Source organism: Pinus tabuliformis, chromosome 1_2 (genome assembly GCF_031772625.1).
Source record: "Pinus tabuliformis cultivar Carrire ecotype Pingquan chromosome 1_2, CPIR1, whole genome shotgun sequence".
In the NCBI taxonomy this organism is placed as follows: Eukaryota; Viridiplantae; Streptophyta; class Pinopsida; order Pinales; family Pinaceae; genus Pinus; species Pinus tabuliformis.
In genome coordinates, this window is record NC_142298.1 from 1,035,373,213 (window position 1) to 1,035,400,707 (window position 27,495).

The following is a 27,495-nucleotide window of genomic DNA, read 5'->3' on the forward strand; positions in this document are numbered from 1 at the left end:
GAGGGAGGTGGGCCTCCTCCTCCATTAGTTGGTGGCTCAATGTCACCTCCCTATGCCTCTTGCTCTACATCATCCTCCGACACACTATCTGAAAACACCTCTATGTAATGGGCCTTGCCCTTGGTACACTTGTGCCCTGTTTCCCATGGCTCTTGGCATGTGAAACACAACTTTCTCCTCCGGAAGTCTCTCATCGTCTCATCGTCCCACTGCCCACGCCCTGACATCTCCCTCTGTGGAGGGGGTTTGGTGTCTACCTATCGGTGGAAAGGTGGGTCTCGTGGGTACTGGTGCTTTAGCCTTGGGGATTGCACTTTACAAGTCTTGCGTTCTGCTCACTGCATCCTGGAGCGTAGTAGGCCTGTTTGACCTCACTAGTCCATGCAAGGGCTCAACTAAGCCCTCCACACACAGGAAGACTCTCCTGGCCTCTGACAGATCTGGCACTGTCACTGACACCGTCAAGAATTTTGTTATGCATTACTTTGCATTGCTTGTCGGCTTGAGCTGCGTCAGCTCTCTGAAGTGTGCCTGAGGGTCTCTAAGGTCAAAATGCTCCAACACCCTCCTAGTGAAGTCCTCGTAAGAGATTACACCAGCATGCGCCAACGTAGGCAACCCACGGTACCACCAGTCATGAGCGTCTCCCTCCAAGTGCAAAGTGGCTACCTTAATTACTTCCACTTTTGTCATCTGGTTAAGGCAAAAATAGGTGTTTAGTTTTTCACCCATGCCCTCGCGGCGTGTTTAAAGGAGACGTCAAAAGTAGGAAGGAATAACCTGGCAACTGTGCACTGCAAATTAGAATTATGTGTAGATGTTCCGCTGGTCCTTTTTCCTTTATTGCAATGCTTGAGCTGGACATAATCCCATAGTCTGATACTTGCAGAAATAATCCCCTAAGGGCATCTCATCCATATCTGGCTACCCTCCAGTCCCTGCAGTCAGAAATGTGTCATAGTATACCCGAGTGGTCCAATGTACCTGTGGGGATGACTCTGTGGGTTGGTATCGTCATCATGACGGGATGTGCCTGACACCTCTCCTTGCAATGAACTCCCCATGGCTGCCCTAGTTACATTTTTGCTGTCTCTTCTCAACCAACATTTCCCTTTGCCCCTGCGCCATCTTCCTCTGCCCTTGTGACACCTCATTTAGATTCTAGAACCATCAAAAGGGTCTGGAAGGCTGCGTCATCTTTACTGGTATCCCCCATGTTTGCCTCTTCTATGTCTTGCTCAAGAACCTCTAGGTCGGGGCTGATCTGCAATTCCCTTTCTCTACTCTTGTATCTCTGCCCCCGGTAGGTTACGTTTTGCTTGTCTTCTGGGGTCATAGAAAACGTTTTTTTCCCACAGCTGGCTAGATCACGACTCTGGTACTGCTGTAATATTCCTAGTGGAAATATTAAGTGGTAACAGAAGCAAAACAATGAATATGCAACCAGAGATGGACACACAATAAAAAATATTAGCTACACTAAAAAATCTGCACCAAAATACTGAGCCATTTTATTATATTGATGGAATGGAGTACAATAGATAGAAATAGATGAACCTGGGCTTGCTTTAGCAAGCAACGCCAAACCCAGGTGGAATCTAGGCTGCCCAAGTGTTGACTAGGCTCCAATACATGATTTGTGTTGGCCTAAGATTTTACTGCTGCTGCTATTAGGTGAGAAATAGAATTTCTGCCCTCCAAACGCTTTGAAAATTCCGTAATTTTTGCACAGAAAAACTGCTGAAGAGAGCTCCCAAAATTCCACCAACGGGCTCCTCTCTAAATTTCTCCTGATTTTCTCTAGCCCCTTTCTACCACAAATTATCCTTGCTCTGACCCCTGCACAAACCTTGCCAATGGACCTTTGCGCATGCCCAAAATACAGAATTACGCCCTCAAAATCCTCCACCAAAGCTGGCCTGCAAACTCCCTCGATCTTCTAGCAAAATTCTAGGGGAGAATCTACGAATTTCCCTGCAATTGTCTCCGGAACAACTCGACAATGACAAGGGTGAACTCCCCTAGAGTGGCACTCGAAGTCCACTGATGAAGGAGGTGAGATTCCTGCCCATAAATCTCTGTGCTAAGCAACACCAGTTGACTTCGCTAAGAAACACATGCAAACTATGGTTCATATCTGAAATTGTCCAAAAAAGTCCCAAAATGTAGGCCTCACCTTCTATTTATAATCGTTGCTCCTCCTTCCTCCTTGCGGGCTTCACAATTCAACCTCCTTCTCTCTCCTCCTTTCCTCCAAGTCAATTTGGTAAAGGGATTTCAAATTCCCTTTGGGAGTGGCCCCCATATTCCACTTTGCAATTTGATTTTTCCTTTAGCTCTAATGTTTGCAACCTCCTTTTCTACCAAAATTTAATTTGATTCCACACACCCTCTTTTCCTAAGTTTTTGGCCCAAAATTGATTATCATCAAAATTGCAAAGTTTCGGAATTTACCTTAGTAGAATTTTATTTAAAGGAATATTACATGAACTCAATTTGTTAATTGTTGGATCTTCATTGGAAATTTTGGTTGTTTGAACTACAACCTTTGAGTACATCTTCACTTCAATTGGATTGGGATCTCTCTAAATTGTGGTATTATCTGGATCAATGTTTGTTACCTTTTCTTCTACTTGGACTGTTACATCTGAAGACTTCGATGCTTCTTTTGTGACAAGTTCTTCAAGTTTGTTCTTCAATGATTTCTTGTCACCTTTAAGCTTCTTGATTTGTATGAGTAGACTTTGATTAGGATTTTTGGGACATAAGAGTTCTTCAAATTTTGATTCAACTTTATTTTGATGTTCAAGCTTCTCATCTTTTAAACCTCTGATTTGTTCTAATAACCTTTGATTAAGGTTTTTAAGTGCAAATTTTCTTCTTCCTCCTTTGATAGATTCTCATTGAATTTTTACTTGAGACATTCATTTTCTTGTTCTAATTTTTGCTTTGTAGCTTTTTGGCCTTCTTGGTCTTTGCAAGTAATTTTTGACCATGGTCCCTTAGACAAAAAATTTCCCCATCCTCTATTGACTCTTGGTAAAAGAGTTCTTCGAGATCTTTATATTTCCTTTCCAATGTCATGTGTTGAGAAATGTAACTATGCTCGGTCTTCATAATTGTTATTGTACTGATACGATTATATATTTATTGTAAAAATGAAAAAGAGGAAAAAGAGGAAAAAGAAAATTATTTTTATAGCATGGGTTTCATGCTCCTTTTATTTGTCAACTAGGTCAAGCATGTTCTTCATGCTCCTAGGGTTTATTGAGTCAATAAAGTCCTTGTCATATGTATAAGGCGCTTATGGGCATATTGTATCATATAAGAACTATTAAATTTGATTTTAAAGTGTCATTTTTTGGGACTCCCAAGAGCAAGTTGGGCCTGCTAGTGAAGTCGGCCTAGAAAAGGCCTATTCGACCACACAAGATGAGTATATATTGGAAGAGACTTCAACCTAAGGAGTCACCAAGTGAAGCAAGTTTGATCTGCACCTAAATAAGAAGAAAAACACAAGCGAAGGAAAGAAGGAAGGAAGGGAACCCAAGCAAAGGAGAAAAATACTATTTTTTGACCTAAGTTGACTCACACATGCAAGATTTTCTAGGGTTTAAGTTGCTGCTACAAACTGAAGTCGCAGGCCGAGAGATACATGAAGTCATAGGTCGAGACCTTGAAAGTTGCAGAAGAAAGACACTTTGACCTTCGTTGACTTGGATAGAGTTTGACTCTTTTGGAGAAGAATACTTTGGAGGGCTGACTTGGTGCTTGGTGGAAGTTTTGGTTTTGTTCTTGGGTCTTAGTTGTCTCACTTAGATTTATTTCTATAAGAAGAAGAGTTTGACTGGGTTTTCCCTTAAGAGAGGGGCTTTGCCCTGATTGAGAGCCAATATCTTGTGTCTTTTGTTCTTGTGATCTTCATACATTTATGAATTGGAAATTGTTTGATGAAAGAAGATATAATAAAGAATTAAAGGCCAACACATAATCGCAAGTAATTATCAAGGAGAACCTTCTTTCATCAATTATAAGCTATATACCTTATAATAATTGCTTTTGGGAATTGTTACTTTACTTAAAGTTCATACTTTTAAAATACATTATAAAATCATTATCTCAATATAATCCATAATAATCCTGTAGTTGATATATAAAATCATTAACTCAATATAATATGTAATAATCAATATAATCTATAATAATAGTTTCTGATAACTTAATCCTCGTAATAACCTTTTTAACTTTATCATTTTTTTTTGTTGGCTTGACCCACAGGAACTTGAACTTTGAATCTCATGCTTTACATATTACTTCATAACAGGGCAATCACCAATTGAGTTGCCCCCCACAGGCTTAACTTTATCGTTTTGAAAAACCCCTTTAATCTTTTTTCTTTTCTTTTTTATATTAAGGTATATAACTTAAATTGATTTATAACTTCTGGTCCACGTATGGATGGGCACGACCATTCATTTAACATTTAGCAATTTTTTTTTTACCATACTCTAAAGCACAAAAAGTGGAGATATAACTGTGCTGCCTATTTTCGCCTTTACCCCTTCACTCCTACTTGTTAGATTACGCACAATGGTGATAATGAATGGCTGAAATATTTTGCAACGCTAGGTATTCAATTTTTTGTGATGAGCAAATGGTTATACCGATGACAGACAAAAGGTTATATGGGTAGTGTATGTTTTTTTAATTTATTTTATTTTATTTATTGTACCGAATGATTACAACTATCTCAATTTAAGTCAATGATTCCTTAATAAGTTAATAGTTAAAGATGAACAAATTTGCTAACGCAGCCTTATTGCAAAATCACAACTGCCAAATGCACTGCAACCGAGTGTATCCAGCGGCTGGGTCTGTCGCAGATTCCAGTCGAGGAATTGATTGACATGTGTGGATGCACTATTATGGAAGATTGGTTCTCTCACTATGATCTCAACCCTTCCTTCGAATTTATCTCCAACCAGGACGACCTCGTGGTGGCATCAATTTCTGGGACGTAGCAACCCAATGAGGACCTCCTGCATAATTCAGGGACACGATTGATAATGACCCATGGATTATGGACAATGCTAGCCACTGAGCAGGGGGTTGGTGGCTGCTTGTGGCATCAGAGGGAAGTATGCGTGGTTTTAGGTGAGTGGCGGCAGAGGGAAGTCTGCATAGTCATAGGCATGCGACTGCTTGTTGCTCTTTCTTTATATATGTATATATTTTTATATATTTTTTTTAAATTTTTTTTTAATTTCCCTTTTTTATTTTATTTTATTTGTATATTTAAAATATTTATTTACTTGGCAGCAGAATTTTATATATATATATATATATATATATTTTTTTTTTTCTTTTTCTATTTTTTCGATATTATATGTTTTTATTTTTATTTTTCTCTAATAAGTTTTTTTAATGCCCAAAGGCCAATTTTTTTATTGCTTCATCACGAATGTTGTCACCGAAGAAACTCCAAAAAATTTGAGTGTGGCTAAAACCTGACCGAAGGCTTGGTGATCAGAAAACGCGGTTCTGATACCAATGTAATGAACAGAGTTTGTACTCAGCAGAATATTCAGAATATCTGGAATATGTAAATATCCATTATACGACAAATAATATATTTTTATAAGAATGTTGAATGTACAAGAGATATCATCTGTTGTGGTTAGAAATGAGGGCCCATTTATATACCTTGGCAAGTGCCCCTTCATGAATGGTCATGTCCTTTTAAGACATGCCTGTTCATAACATATTATCAGTATTTTTGCCCATCATCTACCTATGCTTATCATGTACTGTTTCGTTTTCGTTCTTCTTAATCTTGTGGAGTTGGTTTAACAACATTCTAGCATCTTTCCTAATAGCCCAATCTCCAAAGCATCTCAAATTGGGTGGCTAACTCTGTTGAGTGTGCATCATAACTCTGAGTAAGCCATATAAAATATAATGAATAATGGAGAGAATATTTGGGCACAGTTTCTTATGGATTATATTTTAACTGTACAATGGTTATCTTGAACATGTGCTGTACAATGGTTATCTTGAACATGTGCTTATTTATAAATGGTTACAATACAAGTCCATGTTCTTGAAACGTTAATCACTTTTTGTAGTTTGGTTTGTCCTAAAATCTATGGGGAGGAACTCTTTAATTGTTATTTTTCTGCTTTATCAGAACAAACCCTTCACAGACTGTGGAGAAGACATTTGAATTAAGGAGGACAGACAGAGATCTTTTGCATAAACCGGGCTATGATCTTCAGGTTGGTCCTTCAAGATGTATGAAATTGTTTTGTGATAGTACATTTTTTTCTTTTTCAGAATTGTCCATAAACTATGATGTATGAATTGATGGGATTTACTCATAAACATGTAGGTTTAGAGTAGTCTGGATGCACATGCAATATCAAGCTCATTTTATAATCATTTGTCGGTGTTTCTGCATATGTTTTTTTTTCCTTTTTTTTTGTGTGGAAATACGAAAAATACTAAAACATAGTTGCATTCTCTAACAGAGGGTGGTTCTTTATATAACTATTCAGTTGAAGTGTAACAGAATTGACCTTTAGATGTTACGAATGCTGCTGGTGATAGTCAGTAGCTGCATGAGTGTGACCGTCAATGCACATGTGTAAATAAAATTAGTTATGCTTTCACCATGGCAAGCAGGTAGACTCTTTTTCTAGGGGTTGACATGTGGAATATGTTCCTTCTTGTTCATCTTCTTTCATATATATGCAAGAATGCATAAATTGAAGTTTCATAGGATGAACTTCTTAGACCTCGCTAAGCTTTTGTTGAAGTGCCTATGCTCTGTGTATTTATTTACTTGATAGACTTTGTAATCATTACTTTCGGCTGTTGTAGTGAGTGGAGTTCTTCTAATCTCATTCCCTATTAAAGCTTTAGCAATAACATTAAGAGTTTTGGTTTATTTATCTATATACTTTTATTTTTATAAATATCCGAAGAAAAGTGCAGTTCATTTGATATTTCTAAATGAAATCAAAATACGCATGACATAGTGTCAGTTTGACAGTTGAGAAGATCAACTGGCAAAGAGATTGAGACAATTTTAGTGTGCAATTTTTAAAAGAAATCTTCCATTTGCCATGATTGTTGTTGCCATAGAGCTACTAAACTCTATGCGGAAACCATCATGACATGACAATCCAACTTTGTTGGCTGACCATGCTTTGTGTTCATATCATCCAAAGTTTCTTATGTCTTCTTATCGTTAATATTGAATTGAATTGCTTACCACAATTAAGGCCAACTTCCGTGTTTGCTGAAATATTTCAGTATGCATATTTAAAATTATATAATGTAGTTTATATTCTCCGAATTTATACATGCACATAGTGGTCAATTTAATTTCAGAAGCACTTCTTTGACTAATTCCTTATGAATTGTATTTTAAAATCTTGTTTCGTTTGGAATATCTTTTTTATGTTAAAAGTGATAGTGATTAACCTCAAAGCTTCTTTCAATTCCCTAATTAAGTTGTCCATATCTGCTTGATTTTTGACGGTTTTTCGTGAAGCTTCATCCCCAGGAGCATTCCTTTATGATCTTAGATACCCATTTGACAACTTGCATGTCTGTAGCTTTATTTTTCTGAGACTCCATTGCGAGTTAATTTCCACCATTTTGATTGTTTTATGACCTATGAAATATCCAAACCACCTCTCTGAAATGCCATCGTTTAACTGAAATGAAATATCTAATAGGTTAAATTGAGGATGGTTTAGGTTAAACATGCCATTTTAAAGGCTTTGAGCTTTATATATTTTTGCATACGATATTTTATGTGCCTTAGGTGGCTTACCATAATTCATCTTTATCATCCCATTGTGATATTTTCTAGAAATATACAATGCTAATCTTTGACTTTTTAAAAATATTTATTTCTGAAAAGGGTATTCAACCCGATTAGTTTTTATTCACATTTCTTACCAAATCAAATTGTATTCTTAAAGTTGGTATGGATTACATTTGGTATAATTTTAAACAGTAGCATGGATAAAAGCTAACTATGGAAATATTTGCTTATATTTTTTTTGAAGTTAATTAAATTGTATTATTTATTGTTGTATCGGTGTGTTCTTAGGTGTGGTGCCTTCTTCTCAATGACAAAGTGCCATTTAGGATGCATTGGCCGCAACATGCAGATCTTCGAGTGAATGGTAATTGAATTAAGTTTTGATTTCAACAAAATTGAATTGCATCAAATTATTTCTTTACTGGTTTTGTGATATTCATTACTATTTTTGGAATTCCTATATAGTCATAGTTGATGTCCTTGCAAGAGGGATTATGGGTCTTTTGACAAGCAAAAATGTCCCTGTGCAAAGAGCAGGGGTTCACCCTAGTAAGAAGTTCCAATTAAACCTTTACGCGTTTGGAGTAGGGAATCCATCCAGATTATGGCCTAACAACCATTATCGATTTGGGCGTTTTCAGGTTGCACTCGGTCTGCTGTTTAGGTTTTGAAGATTATTTTAAATCCTACAATGCTAAAATGCAATTGCAAATGCAATTTTATTCTATATGCAATATGCAAATTTGTTCAAGATCTCCCATCTCAGAGTGAGTAAGTAGCAATGTAAGCATACGACTAAATATTTAATTACTGGCAAAGAAGTTATTGCATTGATAAGAGCAGAAATATAAATAACTAAATGCAAAGCATGAGAGTAGTCTAAAATAAAACAACTAATTATAGTTCTATGTGTACTGCTTTAAACAAACATTTAGGAGGGAAACAAAAACAAGAATGCATTCTTTATACATGAGAATAATCTACTCTATGAATAAACATTCTCACTACAACTCCATTGCTCGGCAAGAGAGTAAGGGGAGTTTGAGACACTTGTAGTGCTAGGGTGTAGATTCACAGTCTTTCTCCCAAAAGCTTGACAAAATGGCTTCTCCTCATTAAAGTTCTATAAGAGTTTTTGTATCTATGATGAGCATTAAAATTTTGCGTAACTCCCTTTCGTTAGTTTTCCTTGAAACCCAACCATTGATTTGTGATTTTCCAAGTATGCTACCATAAAACAACTAAACTATTGTTATGAAAACTTAAATCACAAATACACTGTGCTTTCTAACTATAGCATGCACAACAAAAATTAAATAAAGATGAAGACAAAACACATTCAACACATAAGACACTAGAAATACCCAGGAAACCCCAACTTCAGGGAAAACCTGCAAACTGTGTTTTATTAAAACCTTGGACTCCCGTACCAGGGATAATGGCCCATCAGAGGAAAGATACAAATAGTTTGAGCAACCTCGTTGCTACTCCCTAACCACCCCTTGCTCCTTCTCTCAGGCCCGTGCTCGACCTGCACACTTGAGTGAAATCCCTCCACTCAAACTATGTACAAGGTGTCCTCACCTCTCCCTCAGATTTGCTTTTATAACTTATTAATGACAAAAACCCCTATTCTAGATCTCAATGGCCAAGATTAAATCTTGCCATCTCAAGATCCACGATTATGACTTAATCTCTCATTGAGGTCACTTAAATCACTTAAGTGGCTCAACTTTATAGTAAAGTCACTTTTAATCATTAAATACAAAGGTACTTTATAACATCACTTTACAAAGTTTGTCATCCAGAAAGGCAATTTTCCATATGCTAAGACCAATGTTCCACCAAGTTTCCGGGACGAGGGAGCGGGGATACGCAGGAGTGGTGTATACAAAAGATCCCCATCAATTTTTAGGAAACGTCGGGGGGCGTTGGGGTCTTTAACACAAGGGACTTGACAAAAATAGTAAAATAAAAATACTATTGTGATATTGTCTGAGATATAAGAAGGAAATAAGCCATGTTTGTCTCAGGATTTTTTATTTCCTCTTGGTGAATGCGGAGATGGGTTGAGTAGTCTAGATGCCATAGGGCTTGATGGATCAGATCAAATGCTTTTTCCTGTTGTGGATTTTTCATGTTTGGGCGATTTTAGTGAGCAACCAGTATCAGTCAAGGAAGATGTTGCTGGCCACAAAGAGGCACAGAAAGATTCCAGATCATCACAAGTAGGCAGTCAGTCTTCGGGTCCTTCAAGTGGAGAAGTTGACTCGCTTCCAAAAGCTGAAGCTATGTTGATGTTTGCTCCAGAGTATACGCCAGTTGAGGCTCCTAGGAGTGAACTTAGTTCTTCCGTTTTCAAAAGTCAATATATTCCTGCATCTAGAAAAATTCCAACTGTGGAATCAAGTATTAATGCATATGTGTACAGTGCTACAACACCATCTTCTCTTTACCTTGAAATCTCTGGTAAAAATTCTGAATATTCTTGTAAAGGAAACAAAAAGTGTAAAGGGAAGGATGATTACAAGCATGTTCAGTGGGGAAAGCAGTTGTATGAGAAGCCATTAAAATTATTAAAATTTGACTTTATCAAAATTATTTGACCTTGATTTTTTGGGAATCGAAGGAAACGTTTCCTTTTTTGGGAGGAAACAACCCCGTTTGGAGTTTTCGTGCGTATCCTGTTTTTGGGAGCATCGGGAAACGACCCCATGTTTCTAGAGCGCAAGGGAGCAAGGAATCACGATACTCAGGTGAGGGGACGCATCCATGTGGAACATTGGCTAAGACACTAAGTCGTTGTGGAAGTCCTATCGAACTACACAATCCAACACTCCCTCTTAGCGAGGAAGGCACTTCCATAACTCAGATTTGTCTCCAAGCTCATCACATCCACTGTAGCTGCTCCCTCTGACATAGAAGCCTTCCCCGCTACCTGACATGGAACTTGAGCTAAGAACCATGCTCCTAGAAGCCTCTCGCTCTTGAGCATCTTGCATGGCTATCTCGAACCATGACTTCCTTGAGGCTGTTGACTCTCCCTCTGAGGCTCAAGATTTGAGGCCTTCCCGACCCTCGCACTCTCAGTTTTACACTTGGAGTTCCAATCGCTGATCATCCTGGCCTGGCTATCACAACCCTCTATTGCATGGTGCCCGAGCCTTGCCCGAGTTTGTTGCCTAGTTTTTTTGCATACTGCCCAAGCCCGCTGCTCGCTGCCCAAACCTTCTGCCCATTGCCCAAACCTTCTTGCACACTTTCTGAGGCTACTTAGAGCCTCTGCTCGCTCGTTGGGATTCTCTTGTGCTGCCCAAAGCCTCTTGCTCCTTGCTTGAACACTTCAAATTTTTTTATATAGTAGTGGAATTTCTTTTTCTTCTGGCGACCGTTTGCTCAACCTGTGCTTGCTGCTCTTCACCCTGTGACTGCTGGCGGCTTCAGCCCCTCGACGACCTGTTCACAACTCCTTGCAAGTTGCTTACTGAGTTCCTTGTGCACAGTTGACTCTACCACTCTTTGGCCCCACAACCTTTCCCCAACACTTAGTCATCATGTTGCCAACATAGTGCCTTCCGTCATTAGCTTGTTTGCTTCCATTCCAGCGCTTTTGCGCTATTGTGGCTCACTCCTTTCCCTGTTGCAATGTTCACGTCCATGCCAGTGTTCTGTCTCTGCCTTAGAGTTGACTTGGAAGATGTGTCTCTTGTAGCTGCTGGTAAAGCACCTTTGCCACTTAAACCTGTGCGTGGCTTCCTGCTTGTTCCTTCTGCTACCACGACTTGTGTTTGTTGATTTTTGTGTAGCTTGGGAGGTACTCCAAGCTCTAGTGTAAGGGTTGGAGGTCAAAGCACCACAAGTAGGCTTGTGGGCTTAGAACCCAAGCCTAGGGTTTTGCACCCATAGATGTTTGGGCCAAAACCGTGATGAGTCTTCGACATGTGATGGATGAGGATGATAGCTTTGGCGAGATGATTCTAATGCAACGAGAATTATCCGATTCCGAGTTGTCGTTGAGGAGTTATCAATTTTTGAAGGTTAATGATGGGATTGCAAGTGTGTATGTAGGTCGGCCTAAGATGTTTTAAGCTCATGACAGTTGGCAACCCCTCATTATGACATTTTATGAAGTGCCTCTTATTAGTATAAATAGAGGGTGAGTGTGAGGCATTTTAGACATCATTTGTGCAACAAAACACAAGTAAAGAACTAGGTGGAGGCAAGGCATTTTCTGGGTTAGCTGCAGCAAGGGAGAGGTAGAACCAACATGGGAGAAGGAGGCTGTTTGAAACCTGTTTTATTGTGACTGAATGCTAGAGAAGGGCCAAGTACCCTTGTTGGAGAAGTGACAGCCTTAGCGATTGTTTAAGGGATGATTTGAGGATGGTATATCCTTGTTTGGGTGAGGCGTAGGCCCTGTGGTGACATTAGAGCCACCACAGGTTTGTTTTGGGCAAGTTGGGAGGGTCGTAAGGCCAATTCCAAGGTGCTGGAGCAAAGGAATAGGCAGCGTAGGTGAAGGGCTCAAGCAGGAAGGGAATCCGCAACAAATAAAGGGACCGTTGTATGGTTTTATTTGGGCTGTTAGGACTGCATTTTGTGTCCTAACCAGACCGAGAGTTGCAGTAGTCAAGAAGACCCTTAAACAGTGAGATGGAACAATATTTGGTGTTTTGGTTGGGTCAGTTTTGTGACCAGTTTTGGATAGTTGATAGGGCAACCTGTGGAAGTCAAAGAGGAGGGCAGATCTCATGGTTTTGATGCCCTAAACCAATGACAGTTTCCACAGTGAGAGGACAACAAACTTGGAGGGAAAGTTTGATGTGTGTTGGTTGGGTCAAAGAGTTTGGCCATTGATTGGATCAGTTTGATGAGTTGCTTGTAGGAGGCCTTAGGAGTTGTTTGGAGGAGCCCAACCAAGGTGACAACATGCACATCAGATGAGAGGCAAGAGAACAATAACAAGGAGTGTTGCAAATGTTCCCGTGGTTGATGAGTTGATGGTGTCCTAGGAGAGGACAAGTTGTTGGTGCCCAGATTTGTGCAATAGCTCTTCTATTGCACAACAAAGGGAGGATTGGTGGAGTCTGTGGGCAATCATGTGTAAGGGTCTCGTAAGTGTGTGGATGCCCTAACTAGGTGCAGATGCTACAACATGGATTTGGTCTCTCATGGATTGTTGGAGGGCAGCGTGAGAGAAGACCAAGTGTGGACGAGATTGTGCACTTATGGTTTGTTGGAGGACATCGTGATAGTGTCCAAGTTGGAGCTCAGTGAGCAACACCTTGATGGACAAAGGTAGTTGCGAGAGAGGCAGTTGTTGAGCTCAAGGGTTGACGAACTAGAGGAGCAGTTGTGGAGCTCGAGACTTGTGTGTGGAGAAGGACTTCTACAATAGAAGATGGGCCGTGCTCCTAGCCCGCGTTCATTATGGGAGATGGACATCTTGCATTGATAGGTGGCAGCCCTTTGTGCCCTATGTTGGTCTTCATCGGAGCAGCGTAGGAAGGCCATAGAGGGCGGAAGTCCCCTAGTAGCTGAGGAGCAAAAGTGGGTAGTTGAGAGTTGTTCACAAGTGGAGCTGTGAACAACTCGATAGGAGTCTAGATGTGTTGTGGCCTTGATGGACTAAGGTACAACTAGAGAGCAGATTGTCAACTAAGATTCAGTGGCTAGATGAACTTGGAACATTGATAGAGGCAGAAGCTACAGATCGGGAGCCGCAGGATCGGGCAGGTACAGGGTACGATCGAGAGGAGCTAAGAGAGCATGCGACAACCTGATGGTCAGAGTATCTTGTTGAGGGCAGATTGGTTGTCGATGGACTGACACTAAGCCCCAATTTTGTATCTTGTACTAGTGGATGTACGAGGGCCATTATCCCTGGTACGGGAGCCCTAGACTGTTGCATTATATGCTTTTTAATATAATGAAGTTGGGTTGAACACTGTAAAAGGTTGTCTATATTCTGTGCATGTGTGATTTACTGCTATTTATATTCTGCTGTGCAAAGTAGTTTTGTTGAGATTCTTGGTTTGGTAGCATCAAAGATTTTAAGATTCTATCCTAGACCCAAGATCGTGGAAATTCGACAGTGTTTCCCACGGTTGACTCCTTGTTTGTGCCCATTCTCAGCGCCCTCTGATCAGTTGCCTTCTAGATCTTCTGCTAGATCTGTCACCCTCGTTGGCAATGTTTTAAAACTCAGACTCATACTTGGAAACTACCGAGGGTCAACTCCGACTCAAACTCTTACAAGGGTTAATTTTGTTAGAAAATGTAAAGTAGCAGTGATTATAATTTATTTTCTTCAACCTTGATACTTGCTTGTGAAACTTAGTTATCTTCTTTATGTTCTTTAGTTAGATCTTTATATCAAACAATATCAAGAAACAATAACAACAAAAGAGGACATAGATATAGGCTCTCAGCCTGGGCAAAACCCCTCTAAGGATAAAACCCAAAAAGTATTTGCTTCTTAGAATTTGCTTCAAATAAGATACAGTGACCCAATCCCCAGACCAAGGTCTTCTCCCATTACGGAGTCAACCCTTTCGACAAGACTTTGCCTCAAACTGCTTCTTTGTTGCAACTTCGTCCTGCTAGCGACTGCCTAGCTACATGACCTAGCAACTTCGTCCCAACAATTGCTGCAAAAACCCTAATCTATCTTCCTTTAGAGACCTTCCTGGAGCAAAACAACTTTCCCAAGGTCAACAAGGTCAAGAGAAGGATTTATCTCTATCCATCAACTTGTTCCTGCAATTCTGCTCCCCATCAACAACTTCGCTCCCCAACAATTCAGATTTGCAATTATGGCCTCTTTTAAGCTGTAGAAACGCTAGCTTCTTCGCACATGTGAGTGAGATAAAGCCCATAAACAACAAATTTCGTCCTCCCAACTTCTCCTAGACTTTTGCTCCCCTTTTTGTTGAAATGTGTAACTAGGTTTGGTCTTCATAATATCTTATGTATTCTTGATTTCATGTATTTGATGTAAAAGAAAAAGGAAAAATTATTGTTGTTATTTTATAGCATGGGTTTCGTGCTCAAACTCAATTTGTTTTTAGGTCAAAGCACCCATTGTGTGCTTCTAAGGTTAGTCATAGAGTCAAGGAGTCAAAAGAGTCATTGTTATATGTAATAAACCCTATTGGGCATTTTGTATCAAGTTAAAAGAATTTATTTGAGTCAAACTTGTGTCAAAAATACCTCCAAGACCAATTCGGCCTGCAAGAGAAGAAGTCAACCGCATAAAGGGTAATTCGTACTCCTTGGAAGGGTAATTCGTACTCCTTTGAAACACAAGAAGAAAGAAAAGGATAACGAAGAATAGGGGGGCTCCAAGAAAGAAAAATTGAAATCTAGAAGACTATTTCCATGTCTAGTCTCTCACACGTGTGAATTGCAACTAGGGTTTCTGCAACTACAAAGGACGAAATTTTAGATCTCCAAGTAAGGCCGAAATATGTGATCAAAAGGTAAGACACATCATTCATTTGTCTGAGAAAGAAGAAGCAAGCCAAGCAAAGAAGAAAGGAGGCCTAAATTAGTCTCTATCACCCACACGTGCGAAGTTGCAGAAGATTTTGGAAGATCGAAGTTGCAAAAGTCGTTGGGGGTCGAAATTGCAGAAGTTGTTGGGGTTGAAGTTGCATTAGTTGCTTGAGAAGTTGTTGGAGGGTCAAAGTTTGTTGCTGAAAGCTCATCAAGAAGGAAGGTTGATTTGGTCTTGGAGGGGTCTCAGTCTTGGGTCTAAAGGTCTTGGAATTCATCATTTGAAGATTCTATAAGAAGAGAAGAATTTCTTATGGGTTTTCCTCTCTAGGAGAGGTTTTGGCCCTGGCTAGCAGCCTATGTCTTGTGTCCACTTTGTTCTTTTGATCTTCATGTGTTTGGTAGTTGTTTGATGATTAAAACACTATAATAACAACAAAAGAAGAAGCTAATAATCATAAGAACTACAAGTTGAAGTTAAAGAATATCACAAGTTATCAAAGTAGTGGGAAATCACCCCTTATCTAGCTACCCTAGATTTTTGAACACTTGACCCAGCTTTCCAGCTACAGATCGAACTCTTTCCTTGACAGATCGAACTTGTGAGTGAGTGTGTTCAAATGAGGTCGAAGTGCTTCTTTTATCGCCTTCTCAAGGGGTCAGATTCCCTCCTTTAGGCCGACTTGAGGGCTTTAGGGTCAACTTGTACTCTTGGGGATTCTAGGACTTTCTAGACTCGAAAATAATTCGTTTTACAATTACAAATTGCCCGGAAGGGTTTAATAAACATGATGTTGACTCCTTTGACTCATGACAGTGAATCCTAAGTCATAACAAACCCTAGAAGCACGAAGAACACGCTTTTACCTAAATTACCATCAATAATGAACATGAAACCCATGCTTTGATAATAATAATTTTGTTGATTTGGGGTAGCATCAGATGTTCTCTAGGCCTCAAATTTTGTAGGGAGGCTTGGGCACATGTATTCCAAAGAACCTAGAAAGCGTTTTTGAAAATTCCACCCAGAAACATTTTTATTAAAATAATTAATATTTTTTAATGGGCCCCTAAGTCTAAACTTAATAAATTAAAAATATTAATGGGTATTAATCTAATTGTGGGTGTAACTTCTAGAAGAAGACGAGGATCAAGCTAAAATGATCTTAGCCATTGATTAGCTTTTAATTTGGGCCGTTGAATGTCAACGAGAAGATTATTTAAGGAAGCTTGAGGGTCATTTGGAAAACACACCGAGAGATCAAGAGATTGAATTTTTGAAGTGAGAAGTTCTCAAGAGGAGATTTTGATCGAGTAGATTTCTTACAGTTGAGGGGCAGAGATAACATCCATAGAGAGAGGCTGACTCAGGGCCACACAAAGGCAGCGTAGAGGGTGAGAGAGTCTGAAATTTTGCAGCAGAGTCAGTTTTAGAAGTCGGGAGTCGGGGTGTGAGACCGAGAGGCTGAGAGTAGTGACTCCGGGCAACAAATCGATCAGCTGGTTGGGTGACACAGTGTCTAGAGGGGTTGATGTAGGGACTACGTGAGGACTGCACAGAGGCAACGCAGGGCCTGCCAGAGGCACCTCATCCAGGAATCGGATCAATCAGGATTTTTCTCAGTGATTGTGTGAGGTAATCTCACAAATATTTATGCCAATATTTCTCTCTCTAGAACTGAATAACCCTTGAGGTATTCAAAGATGTATTCAGAATTTGCTACTACTTAATAATAATAAACCGTCAGATTTGCTGCACCGGTTTTCTCGCATTGGATTTTTCCGGGGACATTTGTCCAAAAATAACGGTGTTATTGTGTTGTATTTTCTTGCTTTCTCAGTCTCTTGTTTCTGCATATAAATTAATTAAGTGAAGGCTGCAGTGTATGTATTTCAATATTTGTCATGGGAAACTATAAATAACTTGTTCATGTAAATCTAACAAGTAGGAGAAATATCATCAGTTGCTATAGTAGGGATTCTAGTTTAGGATTTCTCACATGGTATCAGAGCTGCAGGTGGAACAAGAAGAGCAGTGCCATAAAACCCAATGCTGAGCAGAAGAGGGAAATTGAAAAGCTACAGGAGGCAGTAATTTGAAATCCTAGAGGGTTTGCGCAGTTCTTAGGCGGAGGGCTAAAATTTTGAGGCAGTCTCTCTCCGAGTGAGTCGACAGAGAGAAGGGCTTCCAGATCGAGTTTTTGCTAGGGCAGAGGGAGCAGCGCAGAAGCCTCATCATGAGGAGAGATGGTGGGACACAGATTGAGGGAAATTCTTCCTCAGAGAATTCGTAGCCAAGGAGTTCAAATTCTCTAGAGCTGAGCAATAGTAAGGGGCAACAATTTGACTAGCTCCAATAAGGAGTGTGTAAGCTAGCCCAGCAACAACATCGAGGAAAGAGGAGATTTTCGACATTTGTGGCAGAAATGGCAACCAATGGCTTGAGGGATCAGGACAAGTTGGGTGGGGCATCCAACTACGTCATCTGGAAGGCAAGAATGTCGTTCCTTCTAGATGAGCATGCCCTTAAGACATACATTGACAACATGGTGGCTATCCCTTCAGATGCAGATTCATTGAAGAAATACAAGGCCGAGATGTCGAAGGCGAAAAGAATGACCCTCGACGGAGTGAAGGATCATGTGGTGTGTCACATTGCTGGCAGAGGGTGCTGCTAAGGAGATGTGGGATGCTTTGTTTGCGTTATATCAGGGATCTTCCGAGCAGCGAAAGATGTACCTTGAGCAGAAATTGAGATCTGCTCAGATGCAGAAAGGGGAGCGTGTGGATCCATTCCTCACGAAGCTTCAGGAGACCCATGATGAATTGTCTGTTGTGGGTCATACATCTCAAGATTCAAAGTTGGTTATACTGGCCCTCATTTCTGTCTTAGATGAGTGTCAAGTCTTTGTCCAGAGTATCTTGGGCAGAGCAGCTTTTCCAAACTGGGATGAGATGTGGGATGGCAAGTCTTTGTCCAGAGTATCCTGGGCAGAGCAGCTTTGCCAATCTTTACCTAGTTGTAAGAATTTGAAAGAGAGATTTCTCACCATAGATTAGAAATCTATTTAAAATTTACCAAGATATCTTGCATTTCACATAGTCTAAATTTGCATCATCTCATTTTACATTAACTTGATTTGTGGGTATTCTATCTTACTTGCAATTCTATTGTACTCATTATCTAAGCTTTTGCTCATGGCTATTTGATATTGTTATGTTTTATTGGAGCATTTCTTTCAAAGAACAAACTTTCCTTTCTTCCAAGTTATATCCTTAATCTTATTGCTCATATTTTCAAGTTGTTTCTTGCCCTAACATCTATTTGGCATTTTCCATTCTTGCAATTTATCATATCTTGGAAGACATATTTTACGTGCAAATGTTATGATTTCACTTTGAGCCATATTATTTCTTGCAAGTATATTGGCATTGGTCTACTCACACATAATTTTCTTGCAGGATTTATCTTGTTGAATTCATTTGTGTTATCTACATTGTTAATACTTATATGCTCATGGTTATGTGAATTTGCTTATCATTGCTTTCTAGTTATCTTTCAAGTTGAATGGTGAATGTTCTAATCAGTGTTTTTAAAAGTGCGATTAAATCGCGCTTTTTTCCCTAAGCCGATTTAATCGCGCTTTTTATGGGAAAAAAGCGCCTAAAATTTTTTTTGCCGCTTTTTTTTGAAAAAAGCGCACTTTTTGAAAAAAGCCCTCTTTTTTTCGAAAAAAGCGCGCTTTTTTCGTAAAAAAGCTCGGAGGTCCGTGGCAGCACGATTTATAATGAAAATTTGGATTTATTAATTATTATTTCATGATCTTTGTACAGGTTGGAGTCCCAGCGACTTAATGACATGGTCTACGTCTACTACAATCTTCGATTGTGGGTGAGGCAACTTGAGAGGACACCTGATGTGGATGCCATCTCATTGGATGGGATTGACACCACTGCTGCATGGAGGGTTGAGGCCGAGAGGCCTCTCATGGATTCTACTGATGATTGGTTAGTGCAGGATGAGGGGGAGGAGGAGGAGGAGGAGGAGCAGGAGGAGGAGCAGGTGGAGGAGGAGGAGGAGCAGGAGGAGGAGGTGACACCGCCTACCCGGGCTACCACTAGGACCAGTAGAGGACGTGGTCTACCTCCTGTAGCTCATACTTCTAGTTCTTCAGCTTCTAGAGCACATCAGACTCCATTGCCATTTCCACCAGCACAGGCACCAACATCTACATCTAGAGGGAAAGAGAAAGCTGTGACATTTTCTCGCAAGAGGGGCAGAGGAAATCAATAGGATTAGACTTTCATTTTATTGTATATGAGTCTATGACATTATGACATGATGAGATACATTATCATATTTTTTGTTGATATTTTGAGGCTGAGCTGGGACTCAGGAGTCAGGACTCAGGACTTACTATTCAGGACATGATTCAATGTTATGTGTGATTTTAGCGCTAGAAATGATATTAAACATCTTATATATTAGTTTTCTTATCATATTTATGTGTCAATGTATTTATTTTATGTTGTAGATGGTTTATATATTAAAAAAATTGAAAAAAAATGAAAAAAATGAATATTTTTGTACCAAACGCTTTTTTCCCGCTTTTTCCGATTTTTTCCGCTTCATTCCCGGCGCCAATTTAATCCCGCTCGCGCTTTTAACAACATTGGTTCTAATATATTAAATATCTCCTAGAACTTGTTACTTGAGCAAGCCTTCCCTCAGAATCCATCATTAGGGTCCACCTCCCTTGGCTTCAGCTAGGAGAGAGCCTAGACGGAGAGAGTTGGGATTAGGTGACAACCCTTTCTCTGAGATTTGCCACCAAGGCCACACCTAGTGGGGTTGAGGGTTTTCCCCACATTAACTTAGGTGTGTAAGTGAGGCGGCAACATGACACATTACTTGTCATATGCAACCGAACCTCATGCCCAAATATTCATGAAAAGCTTGCTCAGGACATTGAATGCTAAGCTGAATACTTTTGACACGCATTCATTCTTGAGATGCTTGGTCAAGCAAAGGTTGGCTCGTACTGTGTTGGATAGGAGATCCAAAGTGTCCACACGGTTTTCCACAAGTAGTCAAACCTATAATCAAATATGAAGTTGTAGCTCTCCAAATGATGATTTTGTAACTGTCCAGGAGATGAAGTTGCAGGTCTATGAAAGATGATTTTGGAGCTCTCCAAAAGACGATTTGATGAAGTTGCAGAGAGATCACAAGCTTGCAAAAGTAGCATTTGAAGAAGGGTGCTGAGGTCTTCACAAGCTTCCCAAAGATGCATCTTTTGGAAAGTCTTCAGAACTTCAATTGTCAAACATAGATATCTTGGGAAACTTTATTTGACCAAGAAGTTTCCTTGCTACATAACATCTATCGAAGTTGTTGTATTCAAGCATACCAAGAAGTAAGCACATGTTTTCCCTGCACCATCAAATGATTAATGTGAGCCATGTATAGCAAGATATACAAAGTATTCATGTGAAACTCCAACAATTCGCTTTCAATTCCTTGAAGAAAAGCTCCAAACAGAAGGGTGAGAGGATTTGGTCCTTTACCGTAGCATCCTAGGTCTTTATCACCCTCGAGTTCCTCTAGTAAAACGACATGATACATTCTTTGTTTCTTGTTGCAAAATCTTCTTCCTTGAAGCTTGAAGCAACACACTTTCAGATAAAGGCCCTGTTCTCCCAATAGCATGAAAGTCTTTACTTCTTACTTTCACAATCATATCCCTTGGGATAGTATACAACTGTAGAAATGCCTTTATTATTACGTTTGTACATTTCCCTTACTCTACTTTGTAAAACAAACTGATCCATTCAGAAACCTCCAATCAATGAACTTTGCAAATCTATAACTTTCCCATATTATGTACAATTAATGAACATGTCTTTTGACATGTAGAGGAGAGGATAGGCTTTCAAATGAATGGTTGCATGCTTAGTTCCAGAGCCAGATTCATCTCTTCAATAACCTATGAAGTTCCAACTATCTTGCTGACAAGGAGAACTTGACTGCACATTTTCATATTTGCAGTCCTTGAAATCATATTCCATCCGTTTCTTTCAGAATCTTGGAAAATCTTATAGGGTGCTCATTCTGGTTATTAAAAAATCATTTTATTGGAAGAATATTTTCCATTTAAAGACAATTTTTAATGGAAGCCGAGGCCTTGTTCATAATGATGTTCCACTTAAATTGAATTTTGTCCTTACATAGGTCTTTAAGGTGCTAACTAACACTAGCACAATTCATCAACAACTGACAGATTTTAATCTGCAAAAGCAGTCCACTGACATTCAGAGCACTAGACACCTTGCACCTGGCAGAAGAGTTGATTTGTTGAAACTCAGATCTTTGCCAGCGAATGATGCACGAATGTTTCAACAAGCCTAGAAAAAGATCTATAGTACTTTCACACAGGTTAGTGCCTTTTAGATCAGAAAAATGCAAAAGCATTTAAATTAGGGTTAATTTAATGCAAAAAATGCATGAAAAGAAAAATCAGCTTAAATATCTATATAAGCACATTAGAAATATCAATCAACACAAATGTAAATCAGCAGCATGTAATCATCGAGTTAACTTGAAAGAATAAAACTAAGAGAGCTAAGGTCACATAATGAGCCTCGATAAAAATCTTTAGGGTGGTCCTCAAGTTGGTTGATTTGGGGGTTGTTGAAGAGTTCACAAGAACCATTATGGTGTCTAGGTTGATCTTAACCTCCTAGAATATAATAAATGGGTGTTGACTACGTTGGATTTAAGACAAATGTAGAAACACAATTACACAATAATAATGATTACAAAGTGAAGTCAACATTGTTCTCAAGTAAGGTTTACTTTATTATCACAACAACCCCCCGTAAGTTGAGCTAGATGCGATGTGGAAGATTGATGAATACAAATGAAAGGGTGGGTTTATAGATATCATATACCCAACTGAAATATAGGGTGTGCCCCATTAAGAACATCCTCCTTCAATTTGTACATAAGGTCTCAGAGAGAGAGAGCATTACATCATAGCTTCCCTCCTTAATGTTGAACATGGGCCATATAATGCAGATGTCACATATAATCCCCCTTGAATGATATGCTTCCCCACACCACCATAGCACCACAACCTAGTGAAGATGGTCTTTGGTAGAGGTATAAAAGAAAAACCCATTGACAAAAGCTAAATGGTTGAAGGTACAAAGAGTGGCTCAATCTATCCTTGGAAATGGAGCTGCTGAATGTAGTACAACCAAAAAGGACTAACATCATGATGTGGAAAGAAGTGATCCACTATAATATGTTGAGACATCATCTATGGAAGAATTATCTAGAGTGGTTTCAGTTGGATTCTCCCTAGAGAAAAAGTCATAACCTCACCGGGGGGAGTATCTAAGGAAACTATCAAGCAAGGCACCCCTTTAGAAAATCTTTGTCCTCAAAGCTTATTGTGGTAGTGCTTGATATTATTTTTTTTGTCTTGTAATCTCTTCTCGTGTTTCACAATTCTTGAAACTGACATCTGATAATAAAATACGATGTGAACTTTTGAGTGTGGTACAAAATTGTCGTATTGTGAAATGATCTAACCATCCCAATTTAATCTTCCATTAAATCTTGCGATTACTGTAAACTTGGAATGAATTGTTATCATAAGATTGGATTATGGTGACATTGATATTCTTGGGAACGTAGGTCACTTGTTTTTGGTTTGAGTCATAGGGATATGCAAATTGGTTGAAATTTCTACTTTTATGATTTGGGTGTTGATAAGGAGTTATTATGGTCTGATTTCCCCTTAACCTGTTTCTGGGGATTTCTTGATTTACTTGAGGTATCTAATTTCCTTCAGGTATAGAAATCGCTTGGTTAATTGCTTGATATTCACTTGAAATTTCTGTTGTTTGAATTGCAACTTCTCAGTACGTCTTCGCTTCGATTGGATTGGGATCATTTTGAATCATGATATTATCTGGATTTGTGTTTGTTTCATTTTTTTCAACTTGAATTTGCACGTTTGAAGATTTTGATACTTGCTTTTCGATAAATTGTTGTACTTTGTTTTCCAATGACTTCTTGTCCTTCTTAAGCTTCTTAATTTGTGTAAGTAATCGTTGGCTTTGGTCCTTGAGGCAAGAAATTTCTTCATTTTTGTCTGCAATAGTTTTGTCAACTTCCTTTTGCATATTCTGCATTGATTTTCTTAAAAAATTACTTTTGAGATATCTTCTACGCCTTCTGTTGCTACCGAATCTTGCTTCAATGTAATGTCCTACAATGTTATTTTTAATCTTTTTGTAGGAGAATGTCAAAAACTTTTTTCGTATTTAAGATGAAGGACCCCAGTGTTTCCATCTAGGGTGAACCCAGAATAATGTCGCCTTGATCGCCCCATATGGATCGTGTAGAAATTCCCACTGTAGATCACCTGATAATGCAATAGACTAAAGCAAAATACTTGATATACTTCTACAACCAATTTAGCAGAAGCTTAATCGAACATGAGCAACATCAATATGAACTCATATAATTGATATGGAGAAATCAATCACACATAACACAGAGGAATTTACTCAGGGAAAACCTCAGCCTAAAACCCCACTCTCTGTATTATCATACATAGGATTTATACAAAGCCTTAGTTCTCACACAACTAGCTAGCTCTCAGTACAATCCTCACAGATGAAGGTGGAAATACATCAAGATTACACAAAGCCTTAGCTCCCACAGCTAGCTAGCTCTCAGTGCAATCCTTTTGGATGCTCACAGGCAATCAAGACTTCTGCTAAGCCTTCTCCTCTGCCTTCCAAGCCTCCTATTTCCTTGCGAAATTTTTCCTGGGTGATCCTCCTGTTACCAAGTTTAACACTGATCTCCCACACTGATCTCACACCTTGTAAAACTGCACAATCCTCAAGGAACCTTGATCCTTCTGCTTGGATGATTATCCTTTATAGGAAAAATCCATCCAACTAATAGTACACTGGCCCTTCTCTGATCTCAACTGGGTCTTTCTCTGAAATGACATGCATGAGTTATTTATGAGAGAATATTTAGTTATCTGAAGTGTAGCAGTTACAAGCATGCAAGCATTAACTAACTGAATTCACATTAATTTAAACAAACTGTTTAAATCAATTATAACTGGACTTGACTCAGTTAACTGAGCCAACTAATTACAACTCAAATTAGAACTCACCCTTATCTCTTTAACTAATGGATAAATTCCTCAATTAATAGATAAACAGTTGCATGTCCTCACATAGACTTCAAGTTTGTTTTTCTTTAACTAATTAACTCAAGATGAATTAATTAATTAATTTACAAACTGCTGTTAATATCAAATTCGAATTTTACTTCTTATTTTTAGTCCAGGCACTGACTAAAATAGGAATCCATCCTGAATTGCTAAAAATAACAATTCTATTTTTAGCACTTCCATTTTTGATTCCCTGTTGCCCATTCCAGCACTGGTACCCAAACTGCGATTTTTATCAGTGCTATTTTTAGCACTTATATTTTTAACCATTTTTGTTGCCATTTTTCAACACTCCCTCTCAACAAGAAAGGCTTCAACTCGAACTCGATCCTGTACCTCTGGAATGTTCTGCATGCAACACTTCTACCAAGTGTGGTTGCTCCAGCAACTCTCGGAACAAAAAAGAACTCTGCACTGACCTCTCTGTTGAGCTAGAAACATACTCTGATGCTGAAGCTTTACCTGCTGCTGACAAGAGCTCCTTCTCTGACCTCTGAGCTGTTGCAACACTCCATGCATCTCGCACCATTGCACACCTCTCTGTGCCATCCTGCACTGGTGCAACACTCTTGTGCCTCTCACATCGTTGCAGCCTGCTAGCTCTACATAGTCCTGGGACTCCTACATTGTAGCTCTCTCTACTGCTCCATCTGCATCTGTCTCTACCCGATCAGCGAGTCCTTTTACTCCTCATCGGGGCTCCTGTAGCAAAGTCAAATCAAAGAGGTTGGGTACCTCAAGGATCCTGCCCCTCCTCCTTGGGACGATCACTCCACATCGCCCCACCTACCTGGAGGTATGGCTGCATGTGATCCCTCTGTCCACCTGGCTTGAAATTTCCCCCCTATTGGGGGTCTCTGCATGAGTGGATGCCTCCACTTGGTCTCTTCTCGGCTTCTCTAGTTGTGGCTGTTCCACAACCTCCTGAAGTTGCTTCACCAATTGTGGCTCCTCCACAATTGTCTGAGACTTCTTTTGGCGCTGCGTGTTAAGAGATAATTTACTCTTCATCTCAACCACCAAGTATCTAACCTTTGCCTTGCTCCTCAAGGCTTTGCATGCATCTTGTACCTCAAGTGCATACAGCTTCTTGGCTAGCACACCAATCTGTTTCCACTTTTCTGTTGTCACGAAATTTTATGGAAAAAGAGTTTATTTTAAATCAACCATATCTCTCGCATCAGAACTCCGATTCAACTGATTTTTTTGTTTTTTTTTTTGGGTATTTTTCATTGTTTTAAGATCCGGTCGGCTCGGAACCAACCCGGCCGAGTTGGTCCGAGTCGGGAAAAAAATTTCAACCCGGTAGAAAATTCGGTTCGGTCGGCCGAATCCGTAACTACTCGGCTGGGTAGTTAACAGTGGCCAGTGAACCATAAAAACACGCCTTTTTTGATTTTTTATAAATTTTTTCTAAGTGTGGGGGACTCCAAAGGGGTTTATGAATTAGTTTGCTGGTCTTTGGGGTCCATTCCCCTCTCCCAAACCCTAGTATTTGATTATATTGCCCTACTAAGGCTATGCTATTCACGGTAATGTTAAATTCTTAAAGTAAAAGTGCCATTCTCCTTAATCTTCATTTTCATCATTTTACTTAAATTTTTAACATTCCCATGAAATGACTCAGAATGTTTGAGAGTGGTTCCGGCCTCATTGGATTTCATATGGAGAAAGTAGAATTTTAGATTTCATTCAAAAGGCAACAGACTTATCGGTTTTTTAGGATTTCAGGATTGGGGGATTGCAATGTTCCCATTGAATTTTGTCATGTATTAGGGTATGGAACTCGTATTTAATCAAGAGCACCAATCCCTCTATGTACCTTGATGTTAGTGACATTGGTTGTCGAACTCCTCTGGGATTCGCTCCCAAACCAGGAGCTTCCGAAAATGTCACTCCCGCTCCTGTTTTCGCTCCTGCTCCCAAATAACACCGAGCCAGATGATGTTGGCAACTCTAGCAGTAGCTAGTAGTACTGGTCACAGACTTTTGTAGAGGCCATTTTTAGCCTCCTTGGTTATGTTTTTTTGTTTTAATCTCTATATCATCATCGTGTATGTATTGGACAGTGCACTGGGTGCCATTTTAATATAATGGATATATTCATGTGCCTACTTTGATCATATGTTGTCTTCTATCTATATTCTAATGTTGTGTGTTTGTAAACATGAATGAAAATCTTTAAAATTATGTGTTTTTATAAAAAATAAATATTTAATGTATTTTTTACAACAACCGAGTCATTGAAATCGAGCCGGCCGAGTTGATACAGAGTCGGAGTCGAAGTCGGAGTCGACCCTCGACCGAGTTGGAGTCCGAGTCGGAGTTTTAAAACATTGGTATTTTTCTGTAAGGAATCCAAATCTGCTATTTGTTTATGAAAATTTTGTACATAAATTTTCAGATCTGCTCTGCAAACTCTCGGCCCAAAGCTCAAAATTTTGAAATCTCCTCTCAGTATACTATTCTCTCCTTTTATCACCTTTGCTTTGATACCATGTAGAAATTCCCACTGTAGATCACCTGATAATGCAATAGACTAGACCAATTTAGTGGAAGCTTAATCGAACATGAGCAACATCAATAAGAACACATATAACTGATATGGAGAAATCAATCACACATAACACAGAAGAATTTACCCGGGGAAAGCCTTAGCCTAAAATCCCACTCTCTGTATTATCATACATAGGATTTATGCAAAGCCTTAGCTCTCACACAACTAGCCAACTCTCAGTACAATCCTCACAGATGATGGTGGAAATACATTAGGATTACACAAAGCCTTAGCTCTCATAGCGAGCCAGCTCTCAGTGCAATCCTCCTGGGTGCTCACAGGCAATCAAGACTTCTCCTAAGCCTTCTCCTCTGCCCTCCAAGCCTCTTATTTCCTTGCAT

At 39.4% G+C, this 27,495-nt stretch overlaps 1 protein-coding gene across 1 annotated transcript in view; it reads left to right on the plus strand.

Moving 5' to 3' along the window:
* The window catches only part of LOC149209671 (E3 SUMO-protein ligase SIZ1-like), a 117,428-nt gene that overhangs the window by 51,020 nt on the left and 38,913 nt on the right, over positions 1-27,495 (plus strand). Inside the window, 2 exon segments of the mRNA XM_089396459.1 lie at positions 6,188-6,275; positions 8,123-8,198. Of these exon segments, the coding sequence (XP_089252585.1) occupies positions 6,188-6,275; positions 8,123-8,198 (164 nt within the window).